A 19,215-nucleotide genomic window follows, 5' to 3' on the forward strand; every position below is an offset into this window, starting at 1 on the left:
AGGTATTAAAATCCATGGAGAAGAAATAAAAACTTTGAGGTTCGCCGATGACATTGTAATTCTGTCAGAGACAGCAAAGGACCTATAACGGAATGTAGTCGAATTAAGTTGGGTGATGCTGAGGGAATTAGATTAGGAAATGATACACTTAAAGTAGTAAAGGAGGTTTGCTATTTGGGGAGCAAAATAACTGATGATGGTCGAAGTAGAGAGGATATAAAATGTAGACTGGCAATGGCAATGGAAGTGTTTCTGAAGAAGAGAAATTTGTTAACATCGAGTATAGATTTAAGTGCCAGGAAGTCATTTCTGAAAGTTGTGTGGAGTGTAGCCATGTATGGAAGTGAAACATGGACGATAAATAGTTTAGACAAGAAGAGAATAGAAGCTTTCGAAATGTGGTGCTACAGAAGAATGCTGAAGATTAGATGGGTAAATCACATAACTAATGAGGAGGTATTGAATAGGATTGGGGAGAAGAGAAGTTTGTGGCACAACTTGACCAGAAGAAGGGATCGGTTGGTAAGACATGTTCTGAGGCATCAAGGGATCACCAATTTGGTATTGGAGGGCAGTGTGGAGGGTAAAAATTGTAGAGGGAGACCAAGAGATGAATACACTAAGCAGATTCAGAAGGATGTAGGTTGCAGTAGGTACTGGGAGATGATGAAGCTTGCACAGGATAGAGTAGCACGCAGAGCTGCATCAAACCAGTCTCTGGACTGAAGACGACAACAACAACAACAACAACAACAATTTCCACTGGATGGATGTGTGGTCAGAAACTGTGTAGCCTAGACAATTCAATGTGGTAGCTGCAGAGCATGTATCAATCATGTTGGAAACCATGTCTGAGTGCATTCACATTCACTTTCTATGGTGCAGTGAACACTGGAACAGCAAGGTAATTCGAATCTACAAGCCAGTCCCTAAGGTGTGCAGAAATGTTTCAAACGGAACAGGATTAACAATTAAAAAAGACACTTGAGCTCCAAACTAGAGGACTATTTCAACTTAGCACCAATGCTCACAGGCCAAATGAGATACAAATACAGAAAACCAATGCTAGCGCATGCTGGCCTCTCTCAAGTAACTGATCTTAATTTGGTAAGTGCCTGCACATATGTTAGTGGCTGCTTCTGTTTTGGGAACATTTTTATGCCATTAAACTTTAATACTCTTTAAAAACTGTTATGAATCTGAGATGAGGAGTAAATGCAATTTTCATCATATGTAGATTTCTAGATACAAGTCTATTTCATCTCAAACAACAGATACTTTCAAACAAAAGAGATTGTTAAAATACCTTATCTGGCAATACTAGAAGTTATGTTGAGTAGGTACGCTTGTTCAGGATTTTTGCTTATCCAGGCCACTCTTGTCTGGGATTACCCATTTTGGAATAGGGAACTGTCACCCATTTTCTATAATGCACAGCAGAGCTTTGGCAGCACAAAGAATCTTGTGTGGTTAGCTGCCATGAACAGTCACGTGTCAAGTATGCATACAAACTAATATGATCTATAGAACTCTTAAAAAACACGCAAGAAAACACAATGGCCATTGGTTTTGTTAATTAATTACTTAAAAGATGTTTAACAAAATAAACTATTATCCACAGAGCCGGAAGTATTAGTAATAAGAATGGCGATTAAGTTAAGCAAGTAAAGCTGTATTACAAAACACACCTAATGCATACAAGTAGGGTGTAGACAACCTGTCGCATGGAAGCAGAACGAGCGAAGCTACAATTTCGGCTGACGATTTATCCACCTAGGAGAAATAGGAACTGTTCTATTCTGCCATAGATCCATGCATGCACAGTAGTAGTATTATTGTATGTGCGCATGTGTGGACCGGAGTATTTCAAGTGGGCTTTCTGCTGCTTATTGGTTTCACGTGTGGTCAGCAGATGAGCACAAGTAGGGAAGTTCTCCATTCTCCATTCCAGACAGATTTACATCTTCAGACATATTCCACAAGCCACCGTATTGTGAATGTATGAGGATACATTCTATCACTACTAGGTATTCCCTTTCCTGTTCCACTCACAAATAGAGCCAGGGAAATACGACCGTCTATATGCTTCCATACGAGCCCTAATTTCTCTTATTGTTAAAAACCATTCAAAAGCCAAGTTTGCACAAAATATTTTTTATTCAAGACAACTGCTTTCAACAATCTTTGCTTTCAAAGATATATGCATAAAATGGAGTTATTACACCTTCAGGTCCTAAATGCCTCTTTGTAGTTAAACATGATTATTTTATGCTGATCCTCATGTAAAAGGTTCAGCATAAAATGAACATGTTTTACTACAAAAGATGTTGAACACCTGAAGATAACAGCATAGACTGTTCAAAGTTGTTGTCTTGAATGAAAATATTTTGTGCCTTCTTGACTTTTGAATAGCTTTTAACAATTAAAACAGATCGCCCTTCAATACTCTCATAATGAGAAAATTTAAAAATGTGGCAGTAGAATCATTCTGCAGTGAGGTTCACATGCCAGAACTCTAAACGTTTTCAATGCTGTTCCTGTAAAAGTCTTCTCTCCATGTATTGCCATTTGAGTTCTCAAGCCATATTAGCCACCTTAGATTGTGAACTCATTGCACCTTTATGTAAGCAACCCATACCAGCAATTTCACTTCCTGTCAGTGACATCACAAGTTTCAGTACCTCATTGAAGTGTAAAGTGAGCTGGAGTTACTATAGATTTACTACTTGTATCTCCCCGTCCAGCATACTTTGTTTTACCTGGACGCCTAATACATGCACCATAGGTGGTTTTCCAATATTTACAAGTACTACATATACTGGGTCAAGGAAAATACAGTAATAAAACAAATGAAAATTCTTTTTTGTGTTGTTGATGAGAAAAATTGTAATTTAATTATGGCTTCTTATTATAGACATGGAATGGAACTAAGAAAGTATAAGCATACATTCTGAGTCGTACAGTAAGAAAAGGTGCCTATATGATCCTCTAGATATGCTGTACTGCAATAAGGTATATCTATGAATGTCTAATTCTGAGTTTGTGTGTTTTACATAAATGCACGTTTAATTTTACTTTCGATGTTTGTAGGAATCACCTTAATTGGTGACAGTACTGCATGTGTTTGGTTTGACTGCACTATTGTATTATTTCAGCATGCCAGAAAGGATAGTGTTGCGAGAATAGCCCAAGAGTCAGAGCAGTTGCGCTAACCATGAACTGAGAGGACTGTAAAAGTCATTTTGCACCTTTGCGATCACACTATTGTGAAATAGCTTCCCTCATTACTATGCCATTTGCACAATTACCTTCCTTTAAGATTAGCAAGACCTATCCATCCTGAACAAATTCTACATTCCTGTGGCTCTTTGGGCCTCAACTCCTTTCTTAATAGGTGGTATATGTCCTTCCCTTCACCCCTTCTTCTCAGCCAGGGGTTGAACCAAATTTCTACTCATGGTCTTATGTCGTCGTCCTGCCTTTCTCCTAATGACTAAGCTGGATACTGTCATGGCAAATGTTGCCTAGATAATTGTGTCACCATGTCAAAATATTGTGAAACGTAAACATAGATAATCATTTGCTTGTACTAGCATGACATAAAATGAACAGTTTATGTCCATAATTATGTATAATCATAACAACTTTATTATATTTGCACAACAAAACAATAACTGCTTAATAAAGGGTGGAGCACGAAATGTGTTACCATTTTGTTTTTGAATATAAACTTTATTGTCAATACAATCTGAAAGGAGCATATACTACAATGAAGAGCCGTCCATGGAGATTTGTTCTAACTCAGCACATGCTCAATATGGCCACCATTTCATTTCCTAACTTCCTTCAGACAAACACTGAAATCAGTGATTACCCTACGGCACATGTCTTCCGTAATTTCACTGCAAACTTGAAGAATAAGTCTTCTGAGCTCCATTAAATCACGTGGAAATTTCGGGAAAATTTTTTCCTTTAGGTACCACCCTCCACCCCAAAAAAGTCAAACAGATTGAGGTCTGGACTATTGGGGGGAGGGGCAATTTTGTCCATCATTGAAGTGACCTGGAAACCTGAGTGAAATGATCCGCATGTCGAAATGCTCGTGTAAAAACTCCAACACAGTGTTTGCAGTATGTGGCCTTGCTCCATCTTGCACGAACCACTGCATGTTGAAGGGCAAGGCAGTAGCAAGAAGCTGTGGAATGAAGCTATTGCGCAGCATGCTCAAATAAAGCTCGCTGTTCACAGTTTCTTCAAAGAAAAAGGGTCCAATAAGTCCGTGACTGGAAATTGCTGCCCACGCTGTAATCCTCGGAGCATGATGTTGTTGTTCATGAAGCAGTTGTGGGTTTTCAGTGGCCCAAAAGCATACATTTTGTTTGTTAACCACATCGTCTAAATGAAAATGCGCATCGTCTGAAAACCAAACGTTGTTGAGAGTTTCTTCCCTATCTTCCGTCCACTGAGCAAACAGTAATCTCTGCTGCTTGTGTTCTTCAGTGAGCTTCTGTGCACTGGTCATCTTGTATGGGTACATATGGACGTCGCTTTTAAGAATGCATTGAATGGAGCGTCTGGATATTCCCAGTTGCACTGCTGCCTTTCTACACGATCTCCAAGGACTTCTCTGTACAGCAACTCGTACTGCTTCAATATTCTCCGGCGAACAAACAGGCTTAGGCCGAGGTCGCTTCGCTTCCAATACTGTTCCTTCCTGTACAAATTTATCGTACAATCTGTGGATGGTCTTCTTGCAAGGGACCCATCGTGTGTTAAACTGTTGTCGAAAATGCCTCTGAGCCACAACAAGGCTTTTTGTTTCATGAAAAAGTAACACAATTGCCGATCATTGCTGTGTCATCAGTCTTCCATTGTCCTATCGGCAGTCATTTCGTAACTCATTTGTTTGTCCAAGCTCTGCTGGTACTGCTGTAGAGATCCCAGTGGGATAACTAATGTGCGTAGTAAATTGTGAAAGAAACAATTGGCGGCACATTCCGTGCACCACCCTGTAAGTATGAAGCTAAATCCCTCAGAAGTTTCAACATGAGTAAATAGCAACTTAACAAAATATCAACTTTCACAAACAACATAACCGATGTAAACAGTCTGTGGTTCCAAATATGCACCCGTGGGGTACTGGTGCAGTGTACCATGTAATAGGATTAATGAAAACGTTGGCAGTTGCAGACTTTTACATCTGGGGCACTGGTGCAGATTTGTAAATGATAGGTGTATCTTCAAATACCGACTTAATGCATTGCTAAGGACACATGGATACATTAAGGTGTTGCATATTGTACAGGATTAGATTCAAAGTTATCATTTTGTGAATTATGAAGATTACGACCTAGAGACATGGTTTATCCCAGAACTGAGGGATAATATGGGTAAATATTAATCAATGTGAGTGCATACTAACAAACAGGACTGACTTTAACAATGAATCCAACTAGTACAGTATTAGCACATTTTTCTCTCTTCTGAAAACAGGCCAATTCAGAAAATTTGAAGAGGCCGTTTTCAATTGGAATCTAGAATGCGCTCAATACAGTTACCATACAGACTAAGAAGCAAATTAAATTATAGTTACACAGATGCACAGCAATACTCATTTTTCTCAGTCTCCATTTATTAATAAACAGGCAGAAACTGTAATATGTGGGACAATATAATTAAAATTTTATGGTTATTTGTGGAAAACACATTTAGATTTAACTTTTAATTTAAACTTTCTGGTAATCCAAGTGCTGGATTGCATGTCAGTTAGTTATCACAGCTATATTTAAATACAATAGTAATGTTTCTTTTCTGAAGCTACATGTAAGGCAAACTTTTTTACCCCCAAAAATACATTTTGTCCGTTATAATTACTGTACCTCTGTTATCAGATCTTACCTCTGTTATCAGGATCTAGGAAAAATGGTTCAACATTGATATTGAATTCTTTGACTCGTTCTTGCATGCCCCAGCGTAAATGAATTCCTTTGCTATTGTTTACACCACAAGATATATGGAACCTGACGTCTCTTTCGGGCTGATCCTGATACGTACATAAATGGTCAAATGCTTTTTCCACCTTCAAAAAGAGGAAAGTATAGTTCCATTGTGAATCCATGGGAAGTTTCATGTGACATACAAAAATTCAATTTAAGGTTAAAATCTAGAACTACTTCCACATGATGTGAAGGCTGACAAGTTATACAAAGGAACTAGGCTTTATAAACTTATCCACATCCCATATTACGCTCAGGTGCAGATCCAGGATTCGATCCTAGGGAGCGAAGGGTCACAGTTTGTTACTGCCCCATTCCTCACAATTATTACTTGCAGTCAGCCACACATTTAATGTGCTACAGATGCCTACCATTTTAATAACAACAATAAACTATATAAAATTTTCTAATATAATATAATATAATAATAACTGTTTACATCACCACTTCCTTAGCATAAAAATCAAATGAAAAAGCAATACCAGAGAAGGAAAGTTGCTACTCACCATATAGCGGAGAAGCTGAGTCGCAATAGGCACAATAAAAAGATTCACACACTCATTGCTTTCGGCCATTAAGGCCTTCGTCAGCAGTACACACACACACACACACACACACACACACACACACGTCTGGAGTCTCCGGGAGTGTGTGAATCTTTTTATTGTGCCTATCGCAACTCAGTATCTCCGCTATATGGTGAGCGGCAACTTTCCTTCTCTGGTATTGTTACATTCCATCCTGGATTTTCCATTATTTGAAAAGAAAAAGCAATTCAGAGAAATATAGCATTTGCAATGCATTCATCCAAAAATTTGAGAACATATGTCATGCAGTTAATTTAAGAACTATAATAGTAACAAACAACAACAACAACAACAACAACAACAACTTTGACTATTTTATAATATACAGGTCGAGTCACAACAACATTTACAAACTGACATGGCGCTTCTGGCTTACAACAAGGATCAGTAATCACACAAGAACTGGGGGGTCGCAAACACCATGAGGGGCGCTACAGTCACGAGAGGGCATTGTGTTCAATTGGGCTGTGGTGTTTTTCCATAATGTTATTAGAAAATTATTTATTTAATTAGTTGTTTGTGTTGAGAAAAAAGGATAATGTATAAACAAAGAATATATATTCTAGGCTAGGAAAACATATAATCGTTTTCCTTCTCGGTATAAAGATAATAGAGAGTGTTTTCTCTCTCTTCCTTTGTGACCGCCATTCGATGAACAGCTCTGTACTCAGGTCTGTTGTTAAAGAACTAATCTCTCATTTAATCGGTTTCTGAGTATATATTACTATTGTTAAATGATAGAACATATTATCATTTGTAAGATCAGCACTCCCTGTATCAAATCCTTCAAGATTTCAGCTTTCAGCACTGCAAAGTAAATCCTTCAAGATTTCAGCTTTCAGCACTGCAAAGTAGAAAAACAACCTTGACGTGTTACCGTGGCTAACAGCCTCAATATGCGCATTTAAATTTACAGATTTTCTTTCTTTCACAGCATCACATTGCAGAGACGTGTTGCAGCATTAATTTATTTCATTTCAGCTAAAGTGCAGTCCTGACAAAAAGCAGTGTATCTCAGCTTGGTGCATAACAGTAATTCAATCTTCGCTGGACTGACTACACCATTTGTTTACACAGCATACAAATAACTTCAATTCAAGCGTGCTTGAGGCATGTCAAGGAAGTTTATTATTATTATTATTATTATTCTTTCTTTTCTCAGACGATATGTCTTATTATTATTATTATTATTATTATTATTATTATTATTATTGTTGTTTGTTTCTTGAGTTTTTTCAACCCCAGAGATTATCTTGAAAGAGCTAGCTGGATTATTTGTGGATTTATAGAATACAATTAAATACAGAAACTCGGATAACTGTAGTTTATCTCATAAAAAATACCTCAGCACGAGTGGCCCAAACCTACCTTCTACTAAATAGGACTCAACCAGTTAACAATCAGATCATTATTAACCAAATTTAAATAAATTAAAACCCCTTTGAAACATTAAAGGGCTGTATGTTGTACCAGACTGACTTGATGGTCGCATGTACCTTTTATTGTTGTGAGAGGTTATGCTCGACATGGTGAATGAAGTTCCCATGCAAATTTGTCGCCGCATTCCATATCAGCATGATGGAGCCCATGCATATTTCAGCAGACAAGTGAGGGCACATCTGCAGGCAATCTTTCCCAGCCACTGAAATGGTTGTGAAGAGACAGTCAAATGGCTACTATCGCCCAATCTGGCCCAACTGATTTCCTCCTGTGGGTGTATCTGAAGGGCCTTGTGTACGAAACACCTGTTACATTGCCGGAGGACCTAGTGGGTGGGATTGTGGGAGGCAGCAGGATGTCTTCCAGATCCACCAGATATCTTTGAGAGGGTGCGCCGTTCATTGCAGAATCAACTCCAGGCATAGCTCGATGCATTTGGACATAACTTTGAGCATCTCCTGTAGTGGGCATCCATTTGTCACATGTGGCTACCTGCAACATCATTTAGAAACCCTGGATGGTCTTTGCAACCCAAGTTCCATGTTATTACTAATCCTTTTTGTATGCCCAACGTACCATGTCAGTTTGTAAACTTTTTTTGAATCACCCTGTACACAACATAAAATCGAAGTGACCATTCACCATTACCAGTATGTCTGCTTGTGTCTGTATGTGTGGATGGATATGTGCGTGTGTGCGAGTGTATACCTGTCCTTTTTTCCCCCCTAAGGTAAGTCTTTCCGCTCCCGGGATTGGAATGACTCCTTACCCTCTCCCTTAAAACCCACTTCCTTTCGTCTTCCCCTCTCCTTCCCTCTTTCCTGATGAGGCAACAGTTTGTTGCGAAAGCTTGAATTTTGTGTGTATGTTTGTGTGTCTATCGACCTGCCAGCACTTTTGTTCGGTAAGTCACCTCATCTTTGTTTTTATATATAATTTTTCCCACATGGAATGTTTCCTTCCATTATATATATCCAGCACTATGAATGAACATATGCATGAAGACTGTGGGTGTGTAAGAGTGTAAATGAGGGTAGCACTGTTTCTTTCAGTCATTATAGCCTATATTTCCCCCTATTTTCCTATACTCAGTACCCTGAGGTTTGTAGGTTCTACCTGTGGACTTTCTATTGCATCAGATCTATTGATAACAGCAGGATTACATATGAGATTTATGGCTCAAACAATGTAGTGTTTGTGAATTAGTAATTTTCATGGAGGAACACGTTGATAGTAATGCGTAAATGAAAAGGATTGTGGTATCAGTGATAATATGTTTAATTTGGAAATGCAAAGTAGCAATGGGTATTTCAATGTGAATGCGAAATAAGTATAACTGTTAATACAAAATGGATGAGATTACGCATTGTTAGATAAGTATCTTGTGTGCTAAAGGGCCAATAAAACAAAGTAATTTGACTTCTACTGTTATTATTTCAAAGTGCCATTCTTCATTTTACACCTGAATAATATTTGAAAAGTATACAAGGCAAATATTTGTATTAGGCACATGGTAAGGTTTATTTCTTTAGGAAGCATGTGCTCTATGTAAACCAATGAAGGTGAAGTCCAGGAGGGTGTCAGCATGAGAAGATATGATGGAGATCTCCAGAGGTCATGGGTACTAAAGCTAAGGGAGAAAGATCTAAATGGTCAAAGTGTGTAGCAGCACTCAGGTCTCTTGAATTATGCTGAAATCCATACTCAGCAACTACGTACTGTATGTCTTCAATGCAGGTCATAGATCTGTGTCCGTCCATGTTCCAAAATGTATGGACTTAGCTGTGTAACGTCTACATTTACATTACTCTGCACTTGACAATTAAGTGCCTGGCAGAGGGTTCACTGAACTACCTTCAAACTACTACTCTACCATTCCACTCTTGAATAGCGCAAGGGAAAAATGAATACTTAAGGCTTTCCATGCAAGCTCTGATTTCTCTCATATTATTGGTCATTTCTCCCTATGGTAAGTGGGCACCAACAAAACATTTCACACTCTGGGAACAAAGCTGGTTATTGAAATTTCATGAGAAGGTCCTGCTGCAGCGAAAAATGCCCCCGTTTTAATGAATGTCACCCCAATTCGTGTATCATATCCATGCCACACACTGTCCTATTTCACAATAATACAAAATGAACTACCCTTCTCTGGACCTTTTTTATGTTCACTGTCAATCCTGTCTGATATGTATCCTCCACTGCACAGCAACACTCCAGGATAGGGTGGACAGGTGTAGCATAAGCATTCTCTTTAGTAGACCTGTTACTTTCTCTGTGGGTTCTGCCAATAAATCACAGTCTTTGGTTTACTTTCTCCACAACATTATCTATGTGATCATTCCAATTCAGTTATCTGTAATTGTTATCCATAAGTATTTAGTTGACTGATTTGTGTGATTATGTAACCAACATTTAGCAGTTTCCTTTTGGAATGCACGTGGATGACTTCACATTTTTCATTAGAGTCAACTGCTACTTTTTGCAATACACAGTACCTTGTCTAAATCATTTTGCAATTCATTTTGATCATTTTGCGAGTATACAAGACAGTAAATGACAGTGTCATCTGGAAACAGTCTCCTAACTCATTTATGCAGATCAGGAACAGAAGATGCCCTATAACACTTCCTTGGGGAACACCAGATATTACTTCTGCATCTACATTATTCTCTACGTACACATTCCAAAAGCCACCGTATGGTGTGTGGAGGTGGGTACCCTGTACCACTACTAGTCTTTTCCTTTTCCGTTCCACTCGCAAACAGGATGAGGGGAAAAATAACTGTCTGTATGGCCCCGTATAAGCTATATATATATATATATATATATATATATATATATATATATATATATATATATATATATATATATATATATATATATATATATATATATATAAAAGGGGGGGGGGGCATCTAGGGTCCCAAACACTCCAACAGTACTCAATAATAGGCCACACTAGTGTCCTTTATGTGCCTCCTTCACAGGTGAATCACACTTTCATAAAATTCTCCCAATAAACTGTAGTCAACCATTTGCCTTCCCTAGAGACTTAATCAGCATGCCTATGTCAAGCAGCACACTACCAGTACTGTATTCAAACATTATGTGTTTGTTTTTCCTATTCATCCACATTAACTTACATTTTTCTACAATTTGAGCTATCTGCCATTCATTACGCAGACCACAAATTTTATCTAAGGCAACTTGTATCCTCCCACAGCCACTCAATGACACCTTTCAATACACTACAGTACCATCAGCAAACAGTTGCAAACTGCTCCTTAGCCTGTCCACCAGATCATTTATGTATATAGAAAATGGCAGCAGTATTATCACACTCCCCTGGAACTCTCCTGACAATAACCTCATGTCCGATGAACACCCACTGACAAGGACAACATCTAGAGTTCTGTGTCATTCAAAACGCCTCTGACCCACTCTCATACCTGGGAATCTATTCAGTATGCTTGTGCCTTAGTCAATAGTCAGCAGTGTGGAACTGTGAAATTGTTTTATGGAAATCTAGTAATATGGAAGCATCCCTTGCCATACATTCATTCATGGTTTGGAGAATCTCATGAGAAAGGGCAAGATCAGTTCTGACCAAGCGATGCTTTCTAAAACTGGGCTGATTTGTGGACAGGAGATTTATCCCTCTCAAGCGAATTTATTACATTCAAACTAACAATATATTCAAGGTTTCTGCAGCAGACCGATGTTAAGATGATATTTGTAACTGAAGACTTTTTGTAAGTTGTTATGAATTGTGACCTTTCTAGCAGGAAGTCAAAAATCCAATCACACAACTGAGACAATACTCCACACAGGAACACAATTTGATTAGAAGTCACTTATGAGGAAGCATGTCAAAAGCCTTCTGGAAATCTAAAAATATGGACTCAATTTTACATCCCCTGACAATAGCACTTATAACTTCATGAGAATATAGAGCTAGTTGTGTTTCCCAGGAATGATGTTTCCTGAATCTGTATTGTCGATTGTTTTCTTTGAAGTAATTCATAACATTTTACCACAGTATATGTTAAAAAACCTTAGCTCAAATTGACATTAGGAGTGTGAGAACTCTTCAGGATTCACTTTGTGCCTGTGTAAAAAGATATTTGAAGCTTTCAAATGGCTGCTTCTTTGAGTCAGATTAAAAAGCATTGTAGAGAGTGTGTTCCCCTGTCCGACTTCTTTACTAATCCTAAACCATACACTTGCACTGGAGCCTTGGAACCAGCCAATATTGCTTGGATAAGTGAAACATACTCAGATGGCATACCAAGCACAAGCAAATCATTTAGCATTTTTCCCCTATCACGACTATCAAAGGCCTACTTTAAGTCTACATAGGAGGTCAATATTATATTCATACACCTCATCATGTACCTGCCTCAGCAGAAATATCTGATCTGTTGTTAACCTATTAGGCTGAAATCCACACTCATTTTCTCCTAGAATCTCTTCTGCAAATGGAACTCTCTTGTTGCAGATAATACCAGAAAATATCTTGTAGGTTACATTCAGCACGGTAAACCCTCGGTAATTGGAACAACAAATCTTTTCTCATTTCTTATGGATTGGTTGGATTAACCCGAAAGTCCACTCTTCTGGGAATCTTTCCAGATTTCATATCAATTTGATAAGTTTGTGGATTCACTTATGGAAACTAATTCCCCCACTTTTTAACAGTTCTGCATTTATTTTATCAGTTCCTGAAGTTTTGTAGTTTTTTAGACAGTGAACTTCATTCCATACTTCCTATAATGTGGATTGCTGTTTCTCTGGATCTGCATCACAGAGGAATGGCTGCTCACTACTGGTAGTATTGCCCTCCTGAATTCCCTTTAAATATTCTCTTCATCTGTTCACAATACCTTGTATATCCACCAGCAAATGTCCCTCTTACATGCAGTTCGTTACCAGTCTATATACTTGAGTTCCTTCTTTAATTTTCTTATAAAACTTTCTGCTCTCATTCCTCTGATAGAGCTCTTGCATCATTCTTTTTATGGCTTCCCTTTTTTCTCTCCTACATGCCTTTGCTGCCTTTATTCTTGTTTCACTAAATAATTCCTGACTTTATCTTGTATTTCATTGTAAGCACTTCAGTCTTGCTTCCTGTTTCTGTTCCACTGCTTGTCTACATTCATCATATCAGTCTTCATTTCTAAGTCTCCTTGCTTCGTCCAGTATTTCATTCATCTGCAGTTGTCAGAATAGCATTTTTAATAGAGCACCATTCTTTGTCTATATGGTCTTCACTATCTTTTGTTTGTAACTCCTATCTCAAGCTGTTCTGATGGTTTTTAAAAGCAGGCCTATCTTTCAGATGTTCCACAATCCATTTCTTAACTCTGGTACTATTTTAGCAGCCATAGCAAGTTTATGACTCATTTTGGCTCAGAAATGAAATCAGCTCCTTAGAAAGTGTACTTATTTTCCATATCTTTATTACTAATTTCATCAGGTTCACTTTCTTTGCCAAACATGCGTCTGAAAGCCTCTTCTTTGCCCAATGTCACTTTGTAGTCACCAAGGACCATTTTGGTATCATATCTAGGTATTCTATCACAAACCACCTGTAGCTGATCGTAAAAACGATCTAGAATGTCTTCATCTGATTCTTCCTGCAGCTGTGCACATAGGTCCCATGTTCCAAATTAAAGCACTGGTACATCCATATTCCTGTTCCTTGGTGCATTTCACCTCTGTATGGGCAGTCTAGCATTCCCTGTTAAATTACTTGATGACAGGCTTTTTACAATACAGGGTATCAACCCTGTGCTCATCCTCCAGCCTGGAGGCTCAGGCTTTCATTTTGATGTTAGCTCCACTAGTGGGGTTGACAGCCTAGTCTTCAGAGACCTCTCCTCCCCACCCCCACCCACATCCCAGTTTATGGTGTGGAACACACTTCGTCTGGCTCCTCTGCTGCAGCCAATCTGGCTTAGATGACTTTGCCAGCAGCTATGCTACCACCAGTACAGGTGTGTGCTTGTGTGCTCTTGTGCGTGTGCGTGTAGGGGATGAAAACTGTGACAACCACCCCTCCTCTTCCCCCCCCCCCCCCCATCCCCCCATAGTTCACATATTCCACGGATGAATACAGACATCTGTTGAATCCGGCCTCTTTTCCATCATTCATATTCCTGCTGCGCAGATTCATCCAACTTCTGATACACAGACATATACCATAAAATCTAAAAAAGATCTAGACCATCTAAAAAGTTGTCATAAAATATATGAAGAGAGCAAACCTGGAGTAGTCCATGCCCTTGTGCAAATTTGTCAACATTCTCCAGAAAGTTTGCTGTGTTTTCCAAAGCCCTCTTGACACTGTATGGTGAGTATGACATGTTTTTCTTCATTAAACCACTCAGAATTGTTGCTGAAAAATCACAAAATTATTTCATTATAACAACATGCATTTTAGGTTAGAAAAAACATGTAATTAGGACAAGCAACCAGTGATTAACAGATTCGCGATGGATTATACATAGGCATGAACTGCACTAACTTACAATCTATCACTCTTCTTTCGTCATTCACAAATGTGTAAGCGCATACGAGTGCGAGTTCATGAGCACACCCTTCCTTTCCACTGGGCCCATGGCTTGCATAAGGTCAAAGAACGATAAATTTTATTTCAAGTACAAGTTTTTTGCTGCACTGTGTATTTGTTTACTTGTACTGATACAATTTACATGATGAGCCCGTTTTGGCAATTTTCCACTGTCAATTGTACATCTTAGCTGGTATGACGTGGTCCAATGGCGTCTTGGCAAGTAAATGTTCATCGTCCTTTTGTTACGGCACAACCACATTATTTATATGTTTACTTTTAATTTTGATTATCCTGTAAAGTTACTTTCTGACAGCTTTTCTGACATAAGGCTTTGCTGGAGCCAACGCTATCAAAAAACAACTTTACAAGATCACGCAAATTAAAAGCAAACCTATAAATGTAGACTGCCAATGGCAAGGAAAGCTTTTCTGAAGAAGAGAAATTTGTTAACATCAAGTGTAGATTTAAGTGTCAGGAAGTCGTTTCTGAAAGTATTTGTATGGAGTGTAGCCATGTATGGAAGTGAAACGTGGACGATAAATAATTTAGACAAGAAGAGAATAGAAGCTTTCAGAATGTAGTGCTACAGAAGAATGTTGAAGATTAGATGGGTAGATCACATAACTAATGAGGAGGTATTGAACAGAATTGGGGAGAAGAGGAGTTTGTGGCACAACTTGACTAGAAGAAAGGATCGGTTGGTAGGACATGTTCTGAGGCATCAAGGGATCACCAATTTAGTACTGGAAAGCAGCGTGGAGGGTAAAAATCATAGAGGGAGACCAAGAGATGAATACACTAAGCAGATTCGAAAGGATGTAGGCTGCAGTAGGTACGGGGAGATGAAGAAGCTTGCACAGGATAGAGTAGCATGGAGAGCTGCATCAAACCAGTCTCAGGACTGAAGACCACAACAACAACAACAACAACAACAACAACAACATAAATAATGTGAACATAACAAAAAGACAACCAACATTTACACTTCAAGATGCCATGTGGACCACATCATACCAGTTAAGACATGCATTTGACAATAGCAAATCACCGAAATGAGCTTGTCATGTAAATTGTATCACTATGAGTGCAGGAAAAAACTTGACTTTAAATATGTTGTCCTAAAAAACAACAACAAAAGAGGAAGTGGATCGAAAATGGACCCATATTCCACTGGCAGTCAAATTAAATGTAGCTTCTTTTACCATGTTCTAAAATCGTCTAGTACTCTCTGTGGAAAAAGTAAATATAATAAAGTAAATATAAGGTTAGTATCCTAAAAGAGACATCTTATACCTGTGGCTCTGGCATCTGACGTTTATAGAAATGTATTATCAGCTTGGGGTTCTGCATAACGAAACCATTATCAGACTTGGGAACCTGTGGTAAAGAAACTCGCCCTTGGCTGTTGTTGCATAGCTGTCAGACATGGCCCCTATGGTGATGGGGGTGCTGGTTTTCTCACTTTAAAAGAAACCAGCAGTGGTTAAGCCACCATGGACCACAGCAACAGAGTTAGACAATTTTTCATCAGTATACTAATGTTCCAACCTAACAGCAAACTATGCTAACACAAAGTATGCTATAAATTAATCCAGAATTAAAGTAGCACATCAAAAGCATTACACAATGTGAAGACATACTACAGTGAAACCTCTTTATAACGTTCCTCCATATAATGTTTTCCCCTATGTTCCGTCCGTTTTTTTTCGGTCCCGACCAAAAGCCCATATAAGCAATGTTAAATTTTCCTCTTTACTGCGTTTCCTCTATGTTACAGTTTCCTCCATGTAACACTCATATTTTTTGGAACCCTGGTCAATTATTTACCTCTTTATAACGTTTAAGTGACTGGATGTAGACACATCGTTTTCCGTTCTGTGGTTTCACAGTTTGCACCGGCTCAGAAAGCCCGCACTCAGCGTATTTCATATGTCAGTGGCAAAACCCAGTCACGTCACATGTGACGCACATTCTGCTTGCGATCTTTTTGGCGCCATTTCAGTCAATGCTTTGTATAAGTATTTTGTAGCGTATTGTGTGAGCTGAGCAGCAAACAGTTCGTGTGCCTAGTAAGTGTGTGTCTTCGATATAACGTTTTTTTAAAGCTTTCATCAGTGGACATGAGTGAAAAGAGGAAGAATATTTCTCTGGAAGAGAAGGCTTCTATTATTAAAAAAGTGGAGGCATCTCCTGGCGTGAGTCGCATGGAGCTAGCGAAGCAATTGGGACTAGCCCCTTCAACACTCAACACTATTATGAAAAACAGATCGTCGATAATGGAAGGGTTTGAGAATTGTGGAAATTCGAAACGTATGCGTTTGAAACAATCTACTTACGACGAAATGGAGAAAGTTTTATTAACTTGGTTTCAGCAAGCACATGCTGCAAACATTCCTATAAACGGAACTATTTTGAAGGAGAAGGCACTTCAAATATCACTGCAGTTAGGAATGGACAATTTTAAGGCGTCCAATGGATGGATTGATAAATTTCGACAGCGTCATGGTGTTGTGTACAAATCGGAATGTGGAGAAAGTAAAAGTGTGGATGAACCAACCGTAGCTCAGTGGATGCAGACTCTCCCTAATCTGATACAGGGCTACAAACTGCGTGACATTTATAACGCTGATGAAACCGGCATGTTTTTCAATTTAATGCCGGATAAGACATTTACTTTTTGTGGGGAAAATTGCCATGGCGGTAAGAAGAGCAAGGAACGTCTTACCGTTTTGTTGTGTACAAACACTGATGGCAGTGAAAAACTGAAACCTTTGGTTATCGGGAAGCCAAAAAATCCGAGGTGCTTCAAAAACATTTCCACGTTTCCATGAAAATATACAAACAATGCCAAGGCATGGATGACGAGTGAAATATTTTTACATTTTCTAAGAGAATTTGACGCCAAAATGGGGAGTGCTGCAAGGAAAGTGCTGTTGTTTGTCGATAGATGTGCGGCACATCCACCAGACGTACCCTTTCTGAGAAATGTTAAAATAATTTTCCTGCCACCCAACTGCACCAGCCGTCTGCAACCTTTGGACTTGGGCATAATACACGCCCTTAAGGTTAAATATAGGACAGCCCTTGTAAAAAAGATCTTGAATTTGATGGACCAAAGAAAACCGGGAAGCCAGCAAAGCACACAACTGAAACTGAACATTTTACAGGGAATAAATTTAATTATGTACTCGTGGAGGGAATTAAGTGCTGAAACTATTAAAAACTGTTTCACTAAAGCGGGATTCTGTGAGAATGAGATGGCAGCTCCTGTGGAAGAAGTTGCAAGTGATTTGCAAGAGTTTCACCAATTAATAGGCAGTGATTCTGTCACTTTTGAGGACTTTGTGGCTGTGGATGACAACGTGGAAACCACAGGAGTACAAAGTATTGAGGAGCTGACTGCAGAGAGAAGCTTGGAGAGTAATAGTGGTAGTGAAAGTGATAGTGACAAGGAAGATGACCCTGCACCCTCATATACTAAGGCAGCCGAAGCCTTTGAAACGTTCAGGAGATACATGATGGCCCATAGACTTGAGGACAGAACAGTAGTTCAACTTGCTCATTTGGAGCAAGAAATGATTGCCATAGAGTCTAGGAGAAACAGAAAACAAGCAAGCCTGCTTGAATATTTAAAAAAATCATAGGTATGTTATTTTCAGATTGCTTAGGTTCCTAGAGTTTTGTGCAAATTTAAGTTCCATTTGATAATTTGATTATTGAAGTAATTTTTTTGCAACATTCTTTTTTAATCTGTGCCATTTACTGTGTTTTTATGTAATATGTTCAGTATATCATAAACAAAATTTGGCTCATATTCTATAATTGGGTCAACTGAAGAATGGGATACTACCTGTCAGCTTTGGAGAATGATGTCAATCTTAAGAATCTGTTAGAACTTTTTACTGTACAAACTGATCCATTTACTTTCACCCATCCACCTCCCGAGCACCACGTTTTAATTTAAAAAAAAACTAATCAGTTGATACATTGATCATTTGCAATGAATATCATATGTTGTGAAAATTTAAAATGTCATCTATGGCACCATTTGTCAAAGCTGATTAGTGGTATCCTGATCTTCAGTAATGCCCTATAATTATTATTTGGAAGCCTTCCTCTTTATAGTGTTTTCCTCTATACAGTGTTCAGAATTTGTGGTCCCTTGAAAAACGTTATATAGAGGTTTCACTGTAATAGCTCTCCATAACATAAATCCATTTTTAAAAAATGCCAGGAAGACTGCTAAAAACTTCATCAAAATTTACACAATGTGAAATGGTGTGAAATCCACAGGCTATTTATAGAGGAGTGCTACAGCTGTTATGAAACGATTTTACTACCATGATCTACAGTGCCTAGATAATATACAGTTAAACTGTAAAGTTTATAACAAGTTGGATGCTGAAGTTACAGCAGGTACACAGTGTGAAATATGTCATGATGAGTTGTGATAAACGACACCCCTTTCTTCACTTTTTCGACTTATTCGGACTGTATCTCACCTCCTAGTCATCAAGACTGATATTACCTAAACAACTGTAGAACATAAAGATGTCACATTTAATTTGAGTACCAGAGGAATATGGGCCCATTTTCAATTCACTTCCACCTTATA

The 19,215-nt window shown here is 38.5% G+C and overlaps 1 protein-coding gene across 1 annotated transcript in view; it reads right to left on the reverse strand.

The window, feature by feature from the left end:
* Positions 1–19,215, reverse strand: part of LOC124607517 (tripeptidyl-peptidase 2) — a 283,824-nt gene that overhangs the window by 117,553 nt on the left and 147,056 nt on the right. The window contains exons 10-11 of the mRNA XM_047139911.1: positions 14,293–14,423; positions 5,899–6,079 (exon numbers count right to left, since the gene is read on the reverse strand). Coding sequence (XP_046995867.1) covers positions 5,899–6,079; positions 14,293–14,423 — 312 coding nt within the window. The remainder of the gene's footprint in view (positions 1–5,898; positions 6,080–14,292; positions 14,424–19,215) is intronic.

Source organism: Schistocerca americana, chromosome 3, assembly GCF_021461395.2.
Source record: "Schistocerca americana isolate TAMUIC-IGC-003095 chromosome 3, iqSchAmer2.1, whole genome shotgun sequence".
Taxonomy (NCBI): Eukaryota; Metazoa; Arthropoda; class Insecta; order Orthoptera; family Acrididae; genus Schistocerca; species Schistocerca americana.